The sequence below is a fragment of the Podarcis pityusensis genome (assembly GCF_964106645.2).
Source record: "Podarcis pityusensis genome assembly, chromosome: Z".
In the NCBI taxonomy this organism is placed as follows: Eukaryota; Metazoa; Chordata; class Lepidosauria; order Squamata; family Lacertidae; genus Podarcis; species Podarcis pityusensis.
The window spans coordinates 41,495,044-41,519,252 of NC_138044.1; the positions used below are offsets into that span (position 1 = coordinate 41,495,044).

Sequence of the window (24,209 nt, forward strand, 5' to 3'; positions counted from 1 at the left end):
AATTCATAAAAGAAAACTTGCTTCAATTGTTTGGTAATTTTTAATTAAGTAAAATTTTCACTAACAAAATTACCATATGTAGAAAAGAGAGCTTTTAAATAGTGACAGATATTATTTGTTTCCTAGAATTTGTAAACCTGCCCCTGTAGCTACTGGCCAACTCAGTAACTTCCACACTCTGTTGAGCACACTAGCCTGCCACAAGAGTGTTGTAGCATTCTCTTCCTTCCAGTCAGCTAAGGTAATTCTACTGTGTGTCTGCATTGGATGCCACTCAATCATTCTGTCACTCCCTGTGCAGTGATGTTGCAGTATTGCCCACCATGAGAAGGAGGCATGCCTAGAAAATGAGTAATGCAGACACAGAACGACTGAACTTGTTCTTTCTCTTGCACATTCCACAAGTAAAAGTTTTTGGGTGTTAGTGTGCCTCTGCTATCAAAAGTTCAGGAGTACCATGTTACTCAGAGACGAACCATGTCAGCAAAACCATACCCTGTGGCAAAGTGTATGACTTGTTGCACATGTCTTGAATGACTTCTGCACTCCCCTTAATCAGGTGCATGCACATAAACGAAATCTGAAAGAGACAATGTTTTTAACAGATTAGCAGTTCATGCGTAGTATTTGTAAAAAAAAAGTAGCTATACATTAAGGCTGCATTACACTTTTTCAGTGCTTAGAAAATGACCATGGCTTCACATCTTGACAACATGTGGATAGCTCGGTGGAAGCCTCTGACGGGTGGAGAAATTGTTAAGATGCTCTGATGCAAGTCAGCCCGTTTGCATATTACTGAAGTCCATTTTCTCCTAGCATTCTGCATGTGCTATTTTAGTCCTGCTCCGAAAGTGGGGACTAAAGACAGATTAACCACCTTAAATGGCAGACAGATTAATATCAAAACTGAAATGGAAACCGGCAAACTCATGAACACTCCTGCGCGCGCACACAGGGCTAATTTTCAAAAGCAAAACCATTTTCTTCAGGCGCATGGAATACCATAAAGAGGAACCAGAGAAGAGGAGCCTGCAGTGGCATTCTGTAGCTCTGTGGTATCAACTGAGAGTCTACAAGGGTGGGAAGCTGAATAGGGAAGTAGAATGTAGAAGTAGTCCTCTGTAGTTCCCTAGTGGTGAGCTGCCCTACATCTTTGTCTCTGCTGTCTCTGGGTGAGGAGTGGCTCTCCCAAGTGCTGCTGAACTACAGCTCCCATCAGCCATAGCAAGCATGGTGCGTGGCCAGGGAGAATGGGAGTTGAAGTTCAGCATCATTTGGAGGGTGAGAGGTCCCTTATACTTGTTCTAGGTCTTGTCATACAGACATGCAGACACTCAAAACACCCTCCTGTGAGCACACCCTCCATGTGAGCACACAGAGCCCTTTCCCTACTCGGAGCCAAAGTTTCCCATCAAGGTTCTGTATCAACAAGTTTGCATCCTAGCTACGCGTGTTTCCCCACTTCCCCAAAATTCCACAAAGCTTGTGCAGTTTCTTTTCTCCCAATAAGATGCTGCTGTATCACTAAAAGGCAAACGCTTCATGGTTTAGTGTTTGTGTGGCTTAGGGTATTTACCTGAGGTTCTGGGCCACTCCTGAACAATGTCATTCGCTTCAAACTTCTTCTTTTTCAGCAAGCACTGTTTTACTGTAACCTGCTGAGTCACATTACAAATATTTGTTTTCCTTTTCAGTCATCTCTTCCACAAGATCTGCATTGATCCTTGGCTGCTGGAGCACAGGACATGCCCCATGTGTAAATGTGACATACTCAAGGCACTGGGAATTGAGGTACCTCTGCAGTTCCTGCTTAAGAATCATGTGGCTTGCTGCTGCTTCTAGACAGGAGGCAGCAGCTTAACTGAACATTTGGCTGCTGTAGTAAGTTTGTGAAGGCATTTGGGCCCAATGAAAGGTGCAGTGAGACAAATTCCTCCACCACCAATTTACTAAACAAAATATGCATATTTCATATGCATCTCCTCATTGTGTTCCAGGCTGGCTTGTCAGCGCTGAGCAACTTTGCGTTATTTCTTTATATACTGCCCAAAACAGTTTCTAAGTCATTTACAGCCATAAAATCTATATATAATTAATACATTTGCAGCTACATTGTGGGGCATTAAAACATCCCAACTTTTGCAAAGCGCTTAACAGCAGCGATACATGAAAAGGGTGGGAGGATAGCTGGCACTTAGAAATAGTGGCATCTTTACAGTAGTGGGTCCCTGACATTAAGTCTGTGTGATGCAGGTGGATGAAGAGGAGAGAGCGGAGTCTCTCCCAGCCACTGTCTCCAACGAACCCTCTAACATGCCTTTGCACACCGATGAGGAGAATCCTAGTGAGACAGGATCATCTGGATATGCTTCTGTCCAGGGGAATGACGAGCCGGTTCAAGAGGAAGTGGCCCCTTCAGAAAGTAAGTATTTTAATGGCTGTGCAGTAGCACTTCTGAGTCTTATGTTTTTATGGTAACATTAAACAACAGTACAAAGTACAATGCAATGCAGAGCAATTGTGCACTTCATATCACTAGTAATTGCATACTTCACTGTTCCAATCATAAAGGACATGATTTATTTATTTATTTTTAAATTATCTGCACTGGAGTGTGAACCCTAAGCTTTTGCAGGCATGCGTTAAAAATGATGAAGAAATACTAGTGTTTGCTGCCACCTTCTGGAGGTTCACATCCAGTAAACTCCATTGTATTCTCTTCAGTCCTCCAACATGAGCCTTGGAGCTCTTCCCTTTTTTAGCAGATTGTGCCCACTTAAAATACTTCATTGCTGACAAAAATACTGCATTAAGGTGGCAGGGTTACAGCTAATGGTGGTACTACTCAAAAGGTTGCCTGGTTATATATGCATCTGGGAAAATGATTAAATACTGATTCTACATCACAAGTACAGTGGTACCTCTGGTTACGAACTTAATTTGTTCCGGAGGTCCGTTCTTAACCTGAAACCGTTCTTAACCTGAGGTACCATTTTAGCTAATGGGGCCTCCCACTGCCACCGCACCACCAGCGCATGATTTCTGTTCTCATCCTGAAGCAAAGTTCTTAACCAGAGGTACTACTTCCCGGTTAGCGGAGTCTGTAACTTGAAGTGTTTGTAACGCGAGGTACCACTGTACATAAAAACAGTCAGGGGTCAAGTTTCTTCTATTGTTAGTTAACTTTGTCATACTCATGGACTCAGTGGACACAGATGCTACATGTGAAATATCTCATAGGGTTTCCAAGCTGGTGCCGAACGTATTGCTGTGCTTTCATTTGGACCACATCAGCGAGGCCAAGACGGGGGTATTGTTGGCTGGGCAGCCCAGGACCTCCAGACATACTGCCCAGACTTGCACCCCGGAGAGATCACTTTGGTGCTGCAGTTTGACTTCACCCCCAGGGGCACATTCCATTGTCTCTAGAGGCAACAATTCTAATATTGGCTTCAATTTAGTTTTGTATTGCTTTAAAGCTTCACATAGCTAAGTATTCTTTTTTTAAAAAAACAAAAACTTGTACTCAATACAGTGGTACCTCAGGTTAAGTACTTACCGTATTTTTCGCCCTATTGGACGCACCGGCCCATAGGACGCACCTAGTTTTCAGGGGGGGAAATCAAGGGAAAAAATATGATTCCCCCCCCCCCCCCCCGCAGCTCTGGGAGCAGCGGACAGGCTGCACGCAGCCTGTGCGCTACTCCAAGACCTTCTCCCTGCTTTTGCGGGAGGTGGCGGAATTCCCCCACCTCCCGCAAAAGCCCACAGGAGCCGTGCGCGACTCCTATGGGCTTTTCGACCAGGAGGGAAAAGGGACTGAAATGGCCAGTCAGTCCCTTCTCCCTCCTCGGGGAAAAGCCCCCAAGAGCGGCGCGCTCTTTAAAGGCTGTGCGGCTCCTACGGGCTTTTCTACGAGGTGGGGGAATTCCCCCACCTCCTAGAAAAGCCAGCAGAAGCCGCGGAGCCCCTTTAAAGAGCGTGCGGCTTTTGCCTGCTTTTGTGGGAGGTGGGGGAATTCCCCCATCTCCCGCAAAAGCCCGCAGGAGGGTTGGAGAGTAGCGAGAAGGCGTCCTCTGGGGCTGGCGATGGGGGAAGCACTGCTTTCCCCACCGCCAGCCTCAAAGCCGGGTTGGAGAGTAGCGGGAAGGCGTCGCGCGCGCCTTCTCGCTGTCCCCAATCCTCTGGGGCTGGCGATGGGGGAAGCACTGCTTTCCCCACCGCCAGCCTCAAAGCCGGGTTGGAGAGTAGCGGGAAGGCATCGCGCGCCTTCTCGCTGCCCCCCATCCTCTGGGGCTGGCCATGGGGGAAGCGCTGCTTTCCCCCACCGCCAGCCTCAAAGAGCAGACTCTCCTGGCTTCAGCGGAAGCAACGCAAAGCCTCCGGAGAGCAAGCTTTGGAGGCTTCACGTTGCTATCGCTGAAGCCAAGGAGCCTGCATTCGCCCCATAAGACGCACACACATTTCCCCTTCATTTTTGGAGGGGGAAAAGTGCGTCTTATAGGGCGAAAAGAAATACGGTAATTTGTTCCGGAGGGCCGTTCTTAACCTGAAACTGTTCTTAACTTGAAGCACTACTTTAGCTAATGGGGCCTCCTGCTGCCGCTGCGCTGCCGGAACACGATTTCTGTTCTCATCCTGAAGCAAAGTTCTTAACCTGAAGCACTATTTCTGGGTTAGCGGAGTCTGTAACCTGAAGCGTATATAACCCAAGGTACCACTGTATATCCGTTGTTAATTGGCTTGCCTCAGGCCCCTCTGGTGAAATTTCAATAGTGCTTGCTGCTCCTTCTCTGACACTTATGCTCTACTAGCGGGCTTGTAACTTGTGGGGTGACATGTTGCCAAAACAGAGCCCAAATTGAAAGCTTCAGAAAAGAGCCAATTTAGCATAACTTCTTGGAACCGACTTTCCAAAGGCATAGAAATGTCACAAAAATATAAAATTGATAAGTTGTGATTGGGTGGGATTTTTTCCCCAAACTTATTTTCCCCTCCCTTTCTTTGTAAAAGGTGATAATCTGCAACTTGTGAACAACACAACTGAACCTCCACCTGTAGATGTCCTTCCACACCTGGACAATCCAGGTTTTGAGGCTGACGAAGGAGAAGTACGTGAAGAGAAAGCCTAAGCAGCTCTTGCAACATCTGCTATCTACTTGACATAACCAGCATCAAACAACGACAGAACCGATAAGACTGTTGTAGCAGCAATTTTGCTTTGATATTGAGATAAATTTTTAAGGTTGCAATTAAATTGAGTGACCTGACCATTTACTTATTTTCTTGTGGGATTAGTTTTAGTACTCTCGAGTACAGATTTGTGAGGAGGTTTTTTTTTTAGTGCAAACAAGGAAGACAGAATCTTAACACAAAGCCATTTGAGCTCAGCTACTTTTGATACAGTATAATTTCATTTGTTTCATTTTGGTTTTGAATTAGCTTGTTTTAAGTCTCATAGTTAGCTTTCTTATGAACGTATGTTTTTAGTTAACTAGTAGGGCGTGTTCTTTTCATTTTAATGAGCCTAGGTTAAGTATTTTTTATATATAAAACCGCAAGAGTGGCCTTATAGTCAGTGCAGCATCTCTTGATTTATTAAATTACTGGGACCAGTCAGATGTACCTATAAAATATATCAGGAATTTTCTGCACCTACTCTATGGGATTTGAGGGTTAAAATTTGCAAAAATGCTTGAGCTGTCCTTGACTAAAAAGTTAAGATGCCTTTAATCTGCACGTTATACAGAAAAAAAAATAGCTACATACAGTCGTACACTTCACCAAAGGTTACTGTGGACTACAATTAACTGGTGCAAACACACGGGCGTAGCCCAGAAATCTGTCCACTTTGGATATTGCTGCTTTTAGCCTTTATGAAGGCTGAAGATTTCTAACTCAGAGGGAATTTTTGTTGCCATTGTTCTGAAGGAACAGTTAAATGAATGTTCCCAAATGGTGTTGGTCGGGTGAGAACATGGCTAAGATGGCAATTACTGAATGGGTGAACTTTTTGTTATTATTTTTTTCTGATTTGTGAGACAGCAATTTGGATATGAAGCTAAGTGGGGGGGTACTCAGGGTGCCTTAGGATGGAGCGTGGAACTTCATCCACTCATCCGCTAAAGTGAATAATGCACTTTATTGTTTATTTTGCATCTCCTGTGGTTCTGTTTCTAATGGCTAGCACTAGCAGAAGTGGCCTTTTTTGTGTGTTTTTTCTCGTTTGTGTTTTTTTAACGTTTTGATTTTTAACAGGAGAAAACAGTACATTTCCCCTCCTCATTTTTGCATCATGTTGAATAAAGCTGTAAATATTTGATTTCTATTAAAAACAAGAACACCGCGTTGGATACAAAATGTAAATGACGCTGTTCTAATGCCCATTTAGGATGTTCCCTTATTTTTGATAAATAAAAGCAGTTGTGTTATAAGCAGGTTTGTCTCAGAGTCTAACTCTCTTTGAATGACATCAGCATCACCACCATCATCATCATGGGGAACCTCAGAAGGTTAAGAGTGTTAAATCACCTCCATCTTGTTAACTTAATGTGTAATAATCTCAAGTATATAAGACTTGTGTGCCTTCAGCAATGGAGAGAGACTAACTGGCACAGCTGCAACAGGGAGATAACAGATAGCAAGATGCTACTGTTATGAGGACTATATTAAGGGTGAATATATATATTTTAATGATATTGGATGGGAGAAGGCTCAGTTGCCTAACCACTTGTACTTGATCCTGAAGGGACAGCTGTTATGGACCTGAGTTGCTGCATCCAGGAGATAGCCTCTTTTGGACAGGGTTGCGTTCCCTTGGAAGGAGCAGCTTGGCAGCTTGAGATACTCCTAGATTCAACACCCATTGCTGGCCTGGGTAGGCTTTGTGGCCAGCAGTGCCTTTTTCCAGTTCTGGTCCACCACCTCTGGCCCCTTTGGGACAGAAATGTCTGTACCCCATGCTAACATGCGAGAGTTATTCAGGAAAATCCACCTGGGAGATGCATCCCCTTATGTAGTAGCCCCTGAAAATCAGTCCAAAGACAGATGTAAAGAGATTACTTCATATGATGGACATTAACTTGTTTTGCTGGAGATTATATCCCTGTGTTATGCATCTTTAGGATGGTGTAGGCTGTAAAACTAACAAATTACTAATTTTGGTGCTTGAATTGGAATTGCTCTTTTTGTAAATCATGTTGCTGCAAACTGATTAACTTTCTCTGTAATTACTGGGGCTTGAAACACTTTACAGTGTCAAGAACAAAGTTTAGCTAACATAACGGTTCACGTGGGGAAATCCACAGCAACATCCAGGCCTAATGGTCCATTAGTTTAAAAGGTTGGAGAAATCTAACTCTGCTAGTAAATGAGAGTTGCTAAATGGTTGCTTGGGGCGGGGGGGGGGGGAGAAGCAGCTTGTTGCAAAATTGCTAGCTTCACTTGCAAAAGGAGGGCATGTCTGGCTTGCTGTTGCCATAAGATCACTGATACTGCTTTCGCTTTAAAAAAAACAACCACTGGGCTCCTCCTATTGCACTTAGGATGCCACAAGCATGGATGAAAGAGGAAGTAGCTGGTATGTTTCAAAAGAAGGATTAGTGAAATGGGACTTCCCAGTAGATTGTGAAAATAGGTATTAAATTACCTTCCAAATAAACCATGCCAAGGTTTAGAGACCTGCTCAGCAGCACCTTGATGCAAAAACTTGTTTTGAGGCAGTGGTGTTGGTGGTTTCTTGTTTTGGTGGGTGTGGTGGTGCTGTTTTAATGGTCAGATATATCCCAGGACTTTTACCTTGCATGTTAAGTTTTCACTGTTCTTATTTTAAAAGACTTCCTTTGGGGTGTGAGGGGAGGAAAATGTATGTTGTTCTTAGTTGCCTAGGTAAGCTGTTCTACCTTCCAGTGTTTCTGCCAGTGACCCTAAAAGTATTTAGACAACTCACAAGCTCTTAGGTTTCATTTTTTAAAGTACAGAATTTTGCACTGCATCAATATTTAATATGATTAAGCGTGTACAGTGGTACCTCAGTTCTCAAACATAATCCGTTCTGGAAGACAGTTCAATTTCCGAAACGTTTGACAACCGAGGCGCAAAGGGCTGGCTGCAAGTTCAATTGGAAAAACTGAAAAACACTCAACAGAAGCCGTTCGACTTCCGAGGCGCGTTCAAAAACGGAAGCAATTCTGGGTTTTCGGTGTTCGAAAACTGAAACGTTTGGCTTCTGAGACACTCGAAAACCGAGGTACCATTATATATGTCAGTATATATATTGTGCAGGTTTCAATTCTACCTGTATCTAGGTTCTGGCTTTTCTGCATTAGTTCTCCCTTACAACTATGGGCAATTAGCTATTCTAAAAACAAAACGTCTCGCCTTAGCCTTGCAGGAACACTTAGCTGCTTTTATAATACCCTTCTTCCATTAGGCTCGGGATAAAGTGGAATAAACTCTGTCCTAGAAAGATTTCCTCTGAGGTGGGTTAAGTTGAGAGAGAGCGACATGGCCAAGGCCTGATGGTAAACCCCACTGAGCCTTTGGGTGGTTGAACAAGGTTTTGAACTCCTCTGTCCACACTTTCCCAATGTGCTATGGCCTTTTCTTCCCCCAAAGGAAATAAGGTGCCCAAGTTGTTTTCTGGCAGGATGCCTCTGCCTTAAAATATCTAAGCAAGAAGCTTCAGGACAGAAGGGAGGCCTTCGCACGCACACAAAGGCTATGGAATTTGTTGCCACCCATGGCTGATGCCTCCTTAGATGATGTTTAAAAGGGATTATTTACTTACTAATACATTCGTATCCCACTTTTACGACAAGCAGTTGTACATGGTTCTCCACCCTCATCTAGGTAGGTTAAGCTGTGGAACAGCGACTGGCCCCAACATCATGCAGCAAGCATTTTTTTCTGAGTCAGGACTTGAACTCTGGTCTCCTAGGCCTAATCCAGAGTTCTAGCCTAGGGGTGGGGGAACATCACATCTGGGAGCCAAATATGGCGATATACTGGGGTAGGATAGCTGGAAAGAACAATTCACACTTGGCAACCAATGTGCCCTTTTGGTTTCAGATAGTGCATGGGTAGAGGGGTCTAAAAAGCTGAGACACAAATTTTCACTGCCTTCTAGTGGCTATGGTGGCTCATTTACCAGAAGTGGTGCACCGCCGGAGCACGATTTCTGTTCTCATCCTGAAGCAAAGTTCTTAACCCGAGGTACTATTTCTGGGTTAGCGGAGTCTGTAACCTGAAGCGTATGTAACGTGAAGCGTATGTAACCCGAGGTACCACTGTATTTAGTGTGTATACTTGATTCGGACCAAACTAAGCCCCTACCCCCCAATGTATTTTTGCTCTAGGAGGCTTAGTTTGGTCAGAATTGAGTACAGTAGTACCTCGGGTTACATACGCTTCAGGTTACAGACTCCGCTAACCTAGAAATAGTACCTCGGGTTAAGAACTTTGCTTCAGGATGAGAACAGAAATCGTGCAGCGGCGGCGGCACGGCAGCAGCAGGAGGCCCCATTAGCTAAAGTGGTGCTTCAGGTTAAGAACAGTTTCAGGTTAAGAACGGACCTCCGGAACGAAATAATTCTGGTAAATGAGCCACCAAAGCCACTAGAGGGCCGTGACAATTTGTGTCCCGGGCTTTTTAGACTCTGCTTACCACATACTATCTGAAACCAAAGGGGGCACATTGGTTGCCAGAAGTGAAAAGTATTGGCATTATTTTCAGCTCTCCTGCCCCACTAATATGGGCCTCTCTAGCCCTTGAGACTCTCCCCAGGATGCAACCGTCAGTGGGCATGCTCCATGCTCTCAAGTGCTGTGGCTAAACCTGGTGGCTTGCATGCCTGCAAGGCTGGAGGGTAGTCTAAATGCAGGTATCTTCAACCTTCTCAGACCCAGTACAGTGGTACCTCGGGTTAAGTACTTAATTCGTTCCGGAGGTCCGTTCTTAACCTCAAACTGTTCTTAACCTGAAGCACCACTTTAGCTAATGGGGCCTCCCGCTGCCACCGCGCCGCTGCTGCACGATTTCTGTTCTCATCCTGAAGCAAAGTTCTTAACCTGAGGTAATATTTCTGGATTAGCTGAGTCTGTAACCTGAAGCATATGTAACCTGAGGTACCACTGTACCCGCTTTCAGACATGCACTTGGGAACCAATTTATTGATATTTTACTGTATATTGAATGGCAATCTGGAATACTGAATAGCAGATCTGGAATCACCAGTTAGAAGACCAATGGGCAGAGGTTGCATTTGCTGGCACTGCCCATCATTGCTGTGTGGCCCCCTCAGAAGATTATATGTGAGAAAATATGGCCCTTCAATGAAATATGGAGGACAGCCACGAGCAGGGAAAGGACTGTTGGGGGGGGGGAGAGAATGCTAAACGAGGTGGCCTTTGCTCTTAAGTCAGCAGGGTTATTATCTGGCAGCAGACATACTTCAATGGTGTGGGTTGGACTAGATTCCTTATGACTAGAATGTGTGGCCTACCTTACATGCTGTTGTGAACATAGGAGCCAGCTCCTAGGGGCCAAGGGGTCTTCAGCTGCCCCCCCCCGAAAATTGATGGGCATTGCCATTCAAATTGTGTGCATGCACCCCTGGTTGTGAGGGACAAAATGGGGGGTGGGATATGTCACCTTGAGCTCCTTGGAGTAAAGGTGGGATATAAAGGCAATAATAATAATAAAGACATAAAAGTGTGGGCTAATTTTTAATACAGTCATACCTTGGGATGAATACGCTTCAGCTTAAATATTTTCGGGTTGCGCTCCACGGCGACCCAGAAGTAACGGAACATGTTACTTCTGGGTTTCGCCGCTCACACATGCGCAGACACTCAAAATGACGTCACGTGCGTGCGCAGAAGTGGCAAAACGCGACCCGCGCACGCGCAGATGCATAGTCGCGTCTTACGTTCGCTTCAGGATGTGAATGGGGCTCCGGAACGGATCCCGTTCGCATCCAGAGGTCCCACTGTATAATTATTGGGTTTTTGCAAGTGAACAATACCACATCTTACAAGTAATAACAAAAAAGAGAACAAGACAGATGACCATCTAACCTCTGTTTAAAAACCTCCAAGGAAGGAGAGCCCACCGCCTGTCATGGGAGTCTGTTCCACTGCGGAACAGCTCTGACTGTCAGAAAGTTATTCCTATTCGTCGGAATCTCCTTTCTTGCAGCCTGAAGCCATTGGTTCAAGTCCTACCCTCAAGAACAGGAGAAAACAAGCATGCTCCCTCCTCCATGTGACAGCCCTTAATATATTTCAAGGTGGCTATCATTATCTCCTCTCAGTCTCCTCTTATCCAGGCTAAACACACCCAGCTCCTTCAACCATTCCTCATCAGGCTTGGTATGCACACCCTTGACCATCTTGGGCGCCCTCCTCTGCACACGATCCAGCCCTGCCAATGTCGTGGGACGTGCATGGTGGGGGGCAAACTTAACCACCTCATCGGAGTTGGCCAACACTCCCCGGAAGGCTTCAGCCAAGAAACAAACTGCAGAAGTCGGCCACTTTTTGAAAACAAACAGAAGCAGCAGCAGGGAGGGAGCTGGGGTGCGGTGGCGGGGGGAACCTTCCCTCCCCAACTCTCCAGCTGTCAAGGCAAAGGCGGCCAGCCCCTTAGAGGAGAGGCAGTAGCCCGGGGGGGGGGGAGCTGGCTGCGCAAGGCTTGCCGGGGCTTGTAGTGCGCCACAGAGGCGCACGGCGTGGAGAGGAGCAGCCTTTGGAACTACAGTCCCCAGCGGGCAGCTCGCGCGCGCCTGCCCGCCCCCTCCCTCTGCCTCTCCCGGGGAGCCTCTGGCCGGCTGTCTGCGTACGTGGGAGCCCGGGAGGAGCAGCGCGCAGCGCGGGAGGCGGGCATGGAAGGCTGAGCGGAGCTGCCTCTGCAAGCAGCAATAATGTGGCTGACTCCCGAGGAGGTGCTGCTAAAGAACGCGCTGAAGCTGTGGGTCTTGGAGCGCTCCAACCGGTACTTCGTCCTGCAGAGGAGGAGAGGCTGTGGGGAGGAAGGCGGAGGAGGGCTCACCGGTAAGGCAGCGGCTCCCTCCCTCTCCCTCTTTTCCGCCCCTCCCGGTTAGATTCCTCCCTTGCATTCTCACAACAACCCTGCGAGGGAGCCCGGGCTAGACTGAGAGTTATTGCTTTGCGCCTGCAAGGGCAAGCTGGGATTTCAACTCGGGTCTTCTCCCTCCCTTTCCCCTTCCCCCTCCCCACGCTCGCTGTGTCCTCACAACAGCCCTGAGAGGTAGGTTAGGCTGAGAGCTAAGGCCGCACACCAGGTGAGCTCTAGGGTGAGATCCGGGTATGGGTCTTTCCCTCCATACCTGATTTGATTCCAACAAGCACCTTGGAGAGGCAGGTAGATTAATGCTGAAAGATACTTGGACATGCAGGGGGGATTCGAACCCGTGTCCCCCTTCTTGGCCCCGAGGTGCCCTAGTCCGCTTCTCCACACCAGTTGTTTTTGCACCCTGGCTGTGGTGGGGTTCTGAGTGCAGACGAGGTGGTCAGCTGTCCAGGAAGGCAAAAACAGTCCCACCTATGAATCTGCCCAAAGGACCTGTCTAGTCCATATGCGGGGTGGAGTGGGGGGTTCTTTCATCTTCCAGATGTTGCTGAACTTCAACTTACACCAGCCCCAGCAAATAAGGGCAGCAGCCAGGAATGGTGGGAGCTGTAGTTCATCGACATCTGGAAGACCAAAGGTTCCCCTACACATGGCCTAATGCAACTCCTCGTTATGCCCTGCATATTGTTTCCAGCAGTAGCCATTCAGATATTTTTAGGAAAAGCCCAGAAGCAGGGTTCAAAGCCATCATCTGGTAGTTGCGAGGGGTTACTGACTAGTCCTGAACAGGGAAGCTCTATGCAACTGTTGTGGCTAATGGTTTTCTATATAGTATGTCTCAAGCACTTGCTGTTCAAGAGGTATACTGCTGCCGAAGTTGGAGGCTCCATGGGACCACCTCTGAATTAATCTACTTTCTTAAAAAAAATGTGGGGGGAACAGTATAATTTATTGGCTATTTGCAGTGTTTTGTGGCAGTCAGTTCCATAGGTTTTAACTAGCTTGGTGTGAAGCAGTGTTTTATTCTGCCTCTTGTCCACTCTGAGCCTGGTACCGCCTTTTTGCCCTTGAAGTGAAGAGACCAGCAGGTGAAGCTTTTGGACTGTGGGATAAAAGCTTGCTTACCTGCTAATGTCTCGAGAAGCAGGTGCATTTAAGAGCACAGGAGGGAGCAGATTAGCAAACCTCTGCAAAAGAAAACACTTTCTAGTTCTCAGCTTGGTATGGTGTTGCTGCTGCCGTCATTTTTAACTGGCTGTGTTCTGGTGTGCTTAAAAGTTCTAGCTTGCTAAGATAACCACGGGGTGTCGCCACCTTCTTAATAATAGTAATAATAATAATAATGGGCAGGCAACTGGTTTCTTGCAGAGATGTGTGAAAGATCGCAGTGGGCAGCCGAAGTTTCCCCCCATTTCTGCATCTCCGGGTCAAGAATAGATTCTGTTGCTGGCGTTTTCCGTAGCATGGCAGCTCTTAAAACACCTAGGAAGCAAAGCAAACAAATGAACAAAATAAAAGAATACCTGGTAACCCCTGATTCTAAGTGAGGACAAGGGTTCCTATGCTTTTATTCATTCATTTATTAAATGTATACCCCACTCTTTCTCCCCAAGGAGCCCAGGGTGGTAAACAAACAAGCAATAAAACAATAGAAACATCTAAAAGCCGTTCCAATACAGATGCAGTCAGGGGAGGGAACTCTGCTATTAAAAGGCTTTTTGGAAGAGGAAGGTCTTCAGCAGGTGCCAAAAAGACAGTGTCTGCTGAATAGTCAAGGGAAGAAAATTAATAGAATTATTGAGTTGAAAGGGACCGTAAGGGTCATCTAGTTCATCCCCCTGCAATTCAGGAATCTTTCACCCAACATGGGGCTCGAACCCATGGCCATGAAATTAAGAGTCTTCTGCTCTACCGACTAAGCAGGAGCCACCACACTAAAGACCCTGCTCCTACATTTTGTGGAATGAATCCCCTGATAAGACCTGGTGTCTGCAGGAGGCCCTCACCTACAGAACATGGCCGTTGATTGAGTATATAAGGGATGAGACAATTTTTCATAACAGCTATGTAGAATAAATTGCTTCTCTTGGTCAGGCGAAATTCTACTTAATTGTTGTTCGTTCAGTTTGATTGTTGCTGTTCCTGTCATTACGCTTTCCTCGCTTTTCCAAATGAGCTCAAGGCAACATTTAAAACTCCTGTTATAACTACTCATAAGTGTGTCTTCAATCTGCATGGCAGTTTCACAAAGCACAAGAGGGCAGGCCCCTGCCCCAAGGCATTTACAATCTGAATGTTTGCTGTAGGACAAACCACAGAGAAAGGAGAGCCAAATGGAGGCAGGGAAAGCAATTTTCCAGTTGCATCTTTTTTTCAATTGTGTGTACTGAGGATTAGTTACCGTGTGGAACAGGGACTGAAGAATAACAAAAACCAAGGGCAGAGAATCCTTGTCAAGCCTGCAGGCCTCATACCCTTCTGCAACATCCTTCAAGGGCCACATGCAGGTGTGGAGAAGTTGAGTGCATTTTAACTTTGCATGGTAGGCTAGTTTTTTCACGCACTACATCATCCATCCTGGGAAGCAAGAAGCTGAGACTCTTAATCTTAGCCCCACGTTGGTAAAAGTTTTTCCTGCATTGCACGGGGTTGGATTCGATGACTCTCGTGGTCCCTTCCCACTCTTCAATTCTGTGATTCCAGCCAGGCAAAAAAGCACTTGTGGTGTGAAGTAAGACCAGTCAGGGTCTTGAGATTGATCTAAGGATACAAATGGAGATGGATGGAGAGCCTCCACCAGCCCCCAGGCTTCACATTCCCTGCCCTGATTAAAAAAAACCCGCCCGCATCTAATTCAGTGTTCTGTTCCCGTGTTCTGGACATGATGTTGATGACTGTCCATGTTCTTCCCCAGCACCTGGTGAGTTCAGAGATACATGGCCACTGAATGTGAAGGTTCAATTAAGCTAACAAAGCAAAGAGCCTTTAATAATTGAATCCCCGCCCCCCCTTCAGTTTGATGAACACTTAAAAAAAGCACACACAAAAGAGTTACTGGCCATCTAAGTTGGTGCTGGTGAAATTCCATGAGCTGATTATGCATTGTGTGTGGGGGAAATGTGTTTCTTTTGTCAGTCTGCTTGGCTGCTTGCCTGCCACCCATTAGTTTTGTTGCATGGACCAGTAGGGTCAGCAGCTGCAGTGGCTCATCACGCGTGGAGGAGAATGAACTTGGAGCTTCCTCTGCGGAAATGCCTCTGCTTCTGTGCTGAGCTGTAGCTCAAGCTCAGCATGCAGAAGATCCCAGGTTCAGTTTGCAGGTAAGGCTGAGAGAGACTCCCTCCTGAGACCCTGGAGATCAGCTGCCGGTCAGTGTAGGTGATGCTCAGCTAGGTTGGCCCAATGGTCTTACTCAGCATAAGGCAGTATGTTACCTATGTTTGGGGTATAGCCCTCCCCACTGGAAAGCCTGCAGGTGAGATAACTACCTAAATACCTGTGCCCCGGTTCAGTTGCCTCCTAGGGATTGCATCCGCAGCAGAAACAGCATGTTGAGAAGCAAAAGCAGCATGTAGACTCAGGATGGCCTGACTGTGGTGCTAAAAGTAAGTTACATCGCACACACCCCAGCACACACTTGCTAAACATGCTTGTTCAGAAGAAATGCCAGCCCCATTCAGTACATTGCAAAGGTTTGTTTGTTTGTTTGCTTGCTTGCTTGTTTATTCATAATTCATTTTATACCACTGCCTTACATCCCAGGCAAGTGTTCAAACTTACCTCCTTAAGGCCAGTACAGTAAAACCAGAAAATGCAAATTATCCACAGCAGATGAACAGTGGCATCAAATACTTGAGTAAATAAGTATTGAACAAGCATCTAAACCACAGATGGGGAACCTGCACTACTCTGGATGCTGTTGAACTCCAGCTCCCATCAGTCCCAGCCTGCCTGGCCAGTAGTTGGGAATGATGGGACTTGGAGTCTGGAGAGGCACATGTTCCCCATCCTGAGTCGAAGCCCAAGCAAGGTCGCCTTGGGACTTTATTCCAAAAGGTGGGTGCCAACATGGGGGGGGACCTTTCTCCTAGTTGTCTCCAGATGGATCTGCACAGGCTGCAGGTCAGTTAGAAGGCCTGATCTAACAATTGTAGTGAACCGAACATCTATACTGGGGAAAGGGATTCCCCCAGACAATGTGGTCCAAGGTTGTTACGGGAATTTGTTTACCTTCAACAGTATTGGAACTTGGCATGTTAGCAAATTGGCAGCCTGTGCAATGTTTTAAGCAACATGCTTATGACCAATTGTTCCAGTCGCCATTGTTCTTCTCCAGCTACAGCTTCTGGTTCAAACCCAAAGAACCATTAGTCATAGGTTAAAGAGAAAGCTGCTCTATATTAGGGCTAACTATCTGTACATTGGACGCGGGTGGCGCTGTAGTCTAAACCACTGAGCCTTGGGCTTGCCGTTCAGAAGGTCGGTGGTTTGAATCCCCGCGACGGGTTGAGCTCCCGTTGCTCGGTCCCTGCTCCTGCCAACCTAGCAGTTCGAAAGCACGTCAAAGTGCAAGTAGATAAATAGGTACCGCTCCGGCAGGAAGGTAAAGGGTGTTTCCGCGCGCTGCTCTGGTTCGTCGGCTCCCTCGGCCAGTAAAGCGAGATCAATGCCGCAACCCCAGAGTCAGCTACGAGTGGACCTAATGGTCAGGGGTCTCTTTACCTTTACCTTTATCTGTACATCTCAAAAAAAAAAAAAAAATCAACTTGTTGTTTTAAAAGAAAAGATCAGGTTGTAGGTGATGTGGAAAACCGCCCTCTGCCTGCAGTCCTGGAGAGCTACCGCCAGTCTCGGGGTACAACCTGAGCTACCTGCACAAAGAGCCTTACCTGGTCTGAGGCAGTTTCCAGTAAGCCAATATTGCCTTCTCTGTTTGTTGGGGGGGGGTGCACCCTGAAGCTGTCACAGAGTTTGCAACTAATGGCCCAGTTCTTCCTGGCTTTCAACCTTAATCCACTGCACAACACCTGCTCTCAAAGCAGGTGGTTGTTTGAGTGAGGCAGCAGCAGCAGCAGCATGCTTTGTCAGAAAAAAAATGGCTTGCTTCTGCTGCTGATGCAACCCCCAGGAGGCTGTTGAACTGGGCCACATGCATCTTGCTTGTGTGCTGTGCTTCCTATAAGCAGTGGAGAGTGTTGCCCCGTTTTTGTCCTTGCAATCGCCACGTGCATAGGGTTATGCCTGCTATGCGGATCCATCCAAAGGCGTCACCAGCCCATCGGCACAGCCACCTACGCTTGCGTTAGTCATTTGTAGCAGATTGATGGCCTGTAATAGGGCGCGGGTTGGGGAGGGGTAGGAACCTGTCCTTTTCTAATGGACAAACTCTCTTCTATGCCTGGAAGCGATTGGTACCCACCACAGGCTGCCAGGCAAGTGGGCATTTGCAAGGCTGATGAGACTCACCCAGAGCATGAACCTTAATAAAGCAACTCTTTATCTCAGGTAACATAATGATCACAAATGCATTATACACATACATATGCACACGTACAGACACACTTGCTAGCGTCGCTTTTTGGCTTTGGGGGATACCTAGCTATGATATTTTACTCCGCGCTTTTGAAACTTTAATGAGCTTGCCTGTTGGTGTGAGGCCAGGATCTTGGAGTTTGCAGTTTGTTTTATATTGAATAGTGCCAAAGGGGATGTAGAAAGAATAATTTAGCTGGAAGCACTGTAGCTAGCTTTGAGTCACGGAGATTCCCCCCCCCCCTTGCTTTATGACTAATATTGCAGTTAGAAACTGTGTTTTTATCTGGTGAAAGGCGGTAATCCGGTAATCAGTGCAAATGCTTTCTGCCAAAATTCATACCCTCTATATTAATATAGGAACTTCAGTTCTGGGACTTAAAGAAAATAACATCACATCTTTTAATTATTTCCTCTGCACAATTTTTTCATTGATACGTATGTTGTGTGAGACAGAGTCAGTGTATAGGCCTGAGGTTGTGGGGGATACCGTTGGAATCCCATTATTCCTGAGCTTGCTGTCTGGGGGCTGATGGGAGTTGGGATCCAAAATCTGAAGGCTCACATTTCCCCCCACCTCTGATTCAGGCAAAGGTTGAGTAGTCTTCATTTGGCACCCACAGAAGTTATTTCAATTTCACTTAGGGCAGTGAAGGCGGGCAGGTCATTGGGGTGATGGGCGTTGTAGTCCCAACAACCGCTAGCGACCCAAATTTGAGAAACACTGACTTAGGGTTATATCCTCTACTTACTCAATGGATTGATCTATTGAAAACATTCTGCAATTGATTTTTAAAAGGTTCCCCAAATCAGATCTAATCTATTAAAAGTTTTTTAAAGGAAGATGTGAGGGGAAATAGAATTACCTTTTTCCAAAATTATGGCTTCTGCATTCGCATTTGTGCAAAATATGCTTTCCCCACCCCCCCACCCCCCCACCCCTTTCCCCCCTCACATGCAGTTTTAATCAAACTATTGGTTGGTTGAGTGAAAGTCTTATGATTAGTTGACTTGCCCACACACACAAAGCGATGAGCTAGCAGAATGTACTGTCTTCTGATGGCAAGTGGTCAGGAAGGATGGGAGTTGTAGTCCCAACAACATCTTAGAGGACAACCTGATGATTACTCTTACAAACCATAGGTTAAAAGCAAACATGGACTACCACTTAGAACTTACTATAATGGGCATGTAGCCATTTGGACAGCCTCCAGATTGCTGTGGGAGGCCAGCAAGCAGGACACGAGCCCAAGAGCACTTTCCCCTCCTGCCACTTCCAAGCAGTTGGTGTTCAGAAACGTCTATACCTCTGACAGTGGAGGCAGAACAGAGACATTGTGACTGGTAACCATTCTTCTCCATGAATAATTTTCTGAGAGGGATTCAGTCGGATTCCAGAAATTTTAAAAGGTAAAGGTAAAGGGACCCCTGACCATTAGGTCCAGTCGTGGCCGACTCTGGGGTTGCGGCGCTCATCTTGCTTTATTGGCCGAGGGAGCCGGCGTACAGCTTCCAGGTCATGTGGCCAGCATGACTAAGCCGCTTCTGGCGAACCAGAGCAGCACACGGAAACGCTGTTTACCTTCCCGCCAAAGTGGTACCTATTTATCTACTTGCACTTTGATGTGCTTTCGAACTGCTAGGTTGGCAGAAGCCAGGGACCAAGCAACGGGAGCTCACCCCGTCGCGGGGATTTTTATTTTAATATTATCCTTCATTACCTTAATTTGCTGTGTGCAATGCAAATGTTACTATGATTAGATTTTAATTTTTTAAAAAATGTATAATTTCAAGTTTCAAGGTGTCATATTTACAACATATTTCTCTACTAGGACATAGGTAGAAATATCGGTACATAAAAAGAACGCTGCATCTTTCTTTTTGTTTACTTAAAGAAGGTAGATTTCCAGGAGGGCACTGAGTAATTTCTTTCTTTATTTCTGAAAAAGGGGCGGTAGACCAAATGAGTTTGGGAGCCTCTGGGATAAACTAAAGAGTACAGGATAAACTATTGATTGATGTGGACAAGTCTGACCTCTGCGCCAGCAAATCAGGATAGATTGCTCAATGAACAGCTTGCCTGGCAAACCCACCACCATGCCATTTTCAATCATTCGTTGCCCAGGCAAACAGGAAAGTTTCTGTCAACTTTAATTGGTTTTCCTCCCCTTGCTGAAGCAGGCATGTGTGAGGGAAAGAGGCAGTGCGTAAGTTTGCGAGGTAATTTGCAAGCCGCCTTTTCATGCTGACGAAATGTCGCCCCTCTTGATTTGATACGGAGCATGTTTTGGTGTTTCAAGAACACTTCCTTTTCCAGAGACGTTGCCGTAAGAAGCTGCCTTTGGGAGTTCTGCATTCTGGGAAACATGGAGTAGTACCATTGCCCTATAGTATGATCATTATGGGAACTGGGCAACGGGAATAGATTAGAAGGTGTTCTGATAAAAGAAGTCCCTGCGAAGATGGAGGCAGCTGCAAAACGCGCCTGGCGAGATGAATAATTCAGCAAGGAAGCGTTCTTCCAATGAATCTAGATGTAATCCGTAATGTCGCGGTTAAGGGCTCTGAAGTGGAGGGGAAGATTAGATTACACATGCAGGAAAAGCAATAGTTCTAGTTTCCGGACTGCAAGCGTTATCTCTCTCCCTCCCTGAAATGAAATTCAAATCTGGTTCTGTGTTTGAGGAGCGCGTTCCTCTGATGCTGGGCTCCCTCACCTGCCGCTGGGACCCCACAGGTTTATCTGGCACTGACAGATTTGAGCAATGCAACAAGCCAAGCTAGTAGATTTCATTGGAGCCAGAGTTGGCACCTGGCTTTGCTGGGCAACCTCCAATGGCTCCTCCACCACCTACTGCTGATGAATACCTAGCATTCTGAGCAGTGCTGGGACAAATTTCCCCACAATCCCCTGGGGTGATGCTATGTCAGGTCATTTGGAGATCAGCTGGCTGGAGCCCTGGCAACCCCGTCCAACGATACGAAGTTCTGACGCCGTCCCAGATGAGGTCTGTCTGCTTGACTCAACTTATTGATCCCTCTGTGTGGGTGTTTCATCCCTTATCAAACGTTTAAGAGAACTGCAGATTCGTTTTAGCAACTAATGGCTATTCTAAAATGTTAAGCAATTGATCTGTGGTTCCTGTGCATCGTTGTGGGGTGAGGGGGTGGGGAGTTCATTTTGCAGCTCCCTCCTCTTATCAAGCCAGTTTTGGGCTTCATTGTGTGCTGCATGCATCTTGGCACGAGCAGCAGGAAGTGGTGGGGGAGAATCGGCTGAGAAAAGATGCTCTCACCCATAACCCCCTCGCACTACGAGTTCAGGCTCATCCAGTGTACCTGGTCATTGGTTAGTTCAGGGTAGGCAAAATGTTAGTGCTCCTTTCACAGAATTCTGCAGAATTCAATGCCACAAGGGCAGGTCACTCCAGATCTGTTAGTCATGTTGACTACATGCAACCTCCCTTTTCAGAGACGGACAGTGAACTTCTGTTTACCAGATGGCTAGAACTGAGTACAAGAAGCTGGTTGCTTATAGCCTTCCTAGAGGCACCTGGTTGGGAGCTGTTGGACAGGAACCATGGACTGAATAGACCTTTGATCCAGCGCAGGAGGACGGTTTTTTCTTGTTCCTGTGATCTATAATTTGAAGGCCAACTATGTGGCAACGAAATGTAGGGAACAATCCATGCTGGCTGGTTAAGCAACAGTCAGTTCCTGATTTGCATTTCAGCAGACTCATGGTGTCGTCAAGTTGAACACTTGGGGTTTTAGGATTTCCTCTTGTGTAACACACCATGGAAGCTGGTCCATTAATAGGGTACTGCCCCACCAATCTCAGCCTGCTCTCAGCCAGACTCCCTTGCCTGCCTTCTTACATCCAACCAGTAAGGGGCTGGCTCTGCCCATCATTAGCTCTGGCTGTACCTATGGTCGGTCTCTAGAAGTCCTAATGGGCCCCAGCTGCCAGTGGTAATTCAACACGGCTCTTGGTATCCAGAGAGACAATGGAGTTCGCCTCTGAGGGGTGAATTCACATTGCTGCATTTGCAGCACCGAAATGACCTCTCTGGGATGCAAGCCTGGGCAGTGTGTGTGGACATCCTGGGCTGCCCAGACAACAAGACCCCCCTTTTGGTCTCACTGATGGAAAGCAGAGCAAGGTGTTTGGCTGGAAGAGTTGCCAGAAGGAGGTGTACAAAGCACCATTGGTAATACACACATGGAATCATGCAATGCAATGCAATGTTGCGCATCCTGAAAAGGCCTCTTAAAAAACTTGAATGCATTTTGGGAGAGTTGGTTGCAGGTGGGTTTTCGTGAATTTCACAAGTTGGAAAAATGGCAACATGGGGGGCAAAATGCCATTAACTTTTTTGTTTATGGACCCATTTTTAAAATGTAAACTATTCAGTAATTTTTGTGAAGGTGGCTACAAAAGGTGATATGACACCCTATGGCAGATAGGTGTGATTGCACACAGTAACCAAAATTGGTGGCTATGTTCCAACTTGGCCATCAAGATAAAAAGAACAAAAAATGCAGCCCAATGTTTTGGGATTCAGCACACTTTTTTTTCACTAGAAATGCCCACTTGCAACTTATTCTCCCTTCCCCTCTGGTTAAAAAAAAAGTTTTCACCTTCTTCAATTTGGAGAGAACGGTCTAGTCCAGTGTTTCCCAAACTTGGGTCTCCAGCTGTTTTGGGACTACAACTCCCATCATCCCTAGCTAGCAGGACCCAGTGGTCAAGGATGATGGGGATTGTAGTCCCCAAACAGCTGGAGATCCAAGTTGTGGAAACCCTGTTCTACTCTATACTCCAGTCCTTGAAAGCCAGGGAATGCAAATACAGCCAGGACACCCGTGATTCCCACCCTCCCTAGCTATAGCTATAGCTGTATATGTATCTATAGATAATACCTACCTTGCTGTTTAACCTTCTTCCAGTACCGTTGTTCCCTAGCCCAGTCCCAAAGCTGGCCCTATGCACCACTCAGCTGCCATCTTCCTTGCTCAAGAGTATACAGCCTTCTCTGGACCATATGGAAGGCAAAACCCGGCCTCTAACAGACGCTGCAAACCATACCTTGTACAGTGGTACCTCTGGTTGTGAACGGGATCTGTTCCGGAGGCCCGTTCGCAACATGAAAAGCCCGCAACCTGAAGTGCCGTATCTGCGCAGGTGCGCGGTGCGATTTGGCACTTGTGCGCCTGTGCGAGTGGCAAAACCCGGAAGTAACCCTTTCCGGTACTTCCGGGTCGTCGCGGGACACAACGTGAAAAAAAGGTAACATGAAGCAAACGTAACGAGGTACGACTGTATATATTGTGCTCTCAAGCTTTGTCCTATATCCCACAGGCATCCTGGTGGGGACCCTGGATGCAGTTTTGGACTCTACATCAAAAGTTGCCCCTTTTCGCATCCTGCACCAGACACCAGATTCTCAAGTCTACTGGTCTATTGCATGTGGTGAGTACATACAATTCAGAACTGAGCCGAGCTCAGGACGATGGCAGTGATAACTTGGGGTGCCTTGTCATTGTGGGGAAGAAATGCTGCCCGATACAGAACCAAGGCTTCACTTAGTTTAGCATGCGGGAGGTGGGGGGAGGTAGGGGGACATCAAACCTTTGGGTCAGATCAGGATTCCCATCACTTCCCCCCGGTTCTTTGGGAAGGAGGGTTTTTCAGTGGTAGAGAACATGCTTTGCATGCAGAAAGACCCAGGATCAGTCCCTGGCCTCACCAGTTAAAAGGGTCAGGAGGCAAATGGGAAATGCCTCTTCCTGAGACTGTGGAGAGCTACTGCCAGCCAGAACAGGCAGTATGGAGCTAGACGGACCAAAGAATCTAAGGCTCTGTTTGCACTACTATGTTTAAAGCACCACAATACCACTTTTTAAACAGTCATAGTTTCCCCCCAAAGAATTCTGGGAATTGTAATTTGCTAAGGTAGGCTGAGAGTTGTGAGGAGACACCCCCGCCCAATCCCCCTCACAGAGCTACAGTTCCCAGGGAAGAAGGCTTGGCTGTTAAACCGCTCTGGGAATTGTAGCTCTGTGAGGCATAGCTGTCAACGTTTCCCTTTTCTTGCGAGGAATCCTATTCAGAATAAGGGAATTTCCCTTTAAAAAAGGGAAAAGTTGACAGCTATGCTGTGAGGGGAATAGGGGATCTCCTCACAAGTCTTAGCACCCTGGACCAACTACATCTGCATGGATTGTTTGTGGAACCCATGACCGTTTGAAGTGGTAGCATGGTGCTTTAAATCTGTAGCGCAAATGAGGCTAAAGGCAGCTTCCTATGTTCCCTTTACAACTGTTTGCATGTGCTTCTCTTGGATTCAGTGTGAAGCTAGGGATAGGGTCCTCCAAGCCATCCATGCCCACCCCCACCCCCGGTATCCCCTCCATGAGAAAACCAGGTGCTATTATATTAAGTGCAATGCTTGCCTTGCTAACACTTGAATCTTGTGTGCTCTGCAACTTCATGCAGATAATTGTTCAGTGACTCCAAGACAAAGGAGAGAGAGTGATAAATCCTTCTGATTGTATTTTTTGTTCAGAAGCACGTCAAGGATCA

The 24,209-nt window shown here is 46.6% G+C and overlaps 2 protein-coding genes across 4 annotated transcripts in view; both read left to right on the top strand.

The window, feature by feature from the left end:
* RNF128 (ring finger protein 128) overlaps window positions 1-6,437 on the top strand; it is a 40,174-nt gene extending 33,737 nt beyond the window's left edge. The window contains exons 5-7 of the mRNA XM_080991140.1: window positions 1,695-1,791; window positions 2,254-2,422; window positions 5,014-6,437. Coding sequence (XP_080847266.1) covers window positions 1,695-1,791; window positions 2,254-2,422; window positions 5,014-5,132 — 385 coding nt within the window. The 3' untranslated portion in view covers window positions 5,133-6,437. The remainder of the gene's footprint in view (window positions 1-1,694; window positions 1,792-2,253; window positions 2,423-5,013) is intronic.
* A 5,364-nt stretch (window positions 6,438-11,801) lies between these two features.
* TBC1D8B (TBC1 domain family member 8B) overlaps window positions 11,802-24,209 on the top strand; it is a 50,187-nt gene continuing 37,779 nt past the window's right edge. Inside the window, exons 1-2 of one of the 3 annotated variants that reach the window (XM_080991077.1) lie at window positions 11,802-12,051; window positions 22,986-23,096. In XM_080991077.1, the coding sequence (XP_080847203.1) occupies window positions 11,922-12,051; window positions 22,986-23,096 (241 nt within the window). In that variant the 5' untranslated portion in view covers window positions 11,802-11,921. Of the gene's footprint in view, window positions 12,052-15,620; window positions 15,697-22,985; window positions 23,097-24,209 lie in introns of those variants that run through there. The other 2 variants (XM_080991078.1, XM_080991079.1) reach the window with 2 other exon arrangements.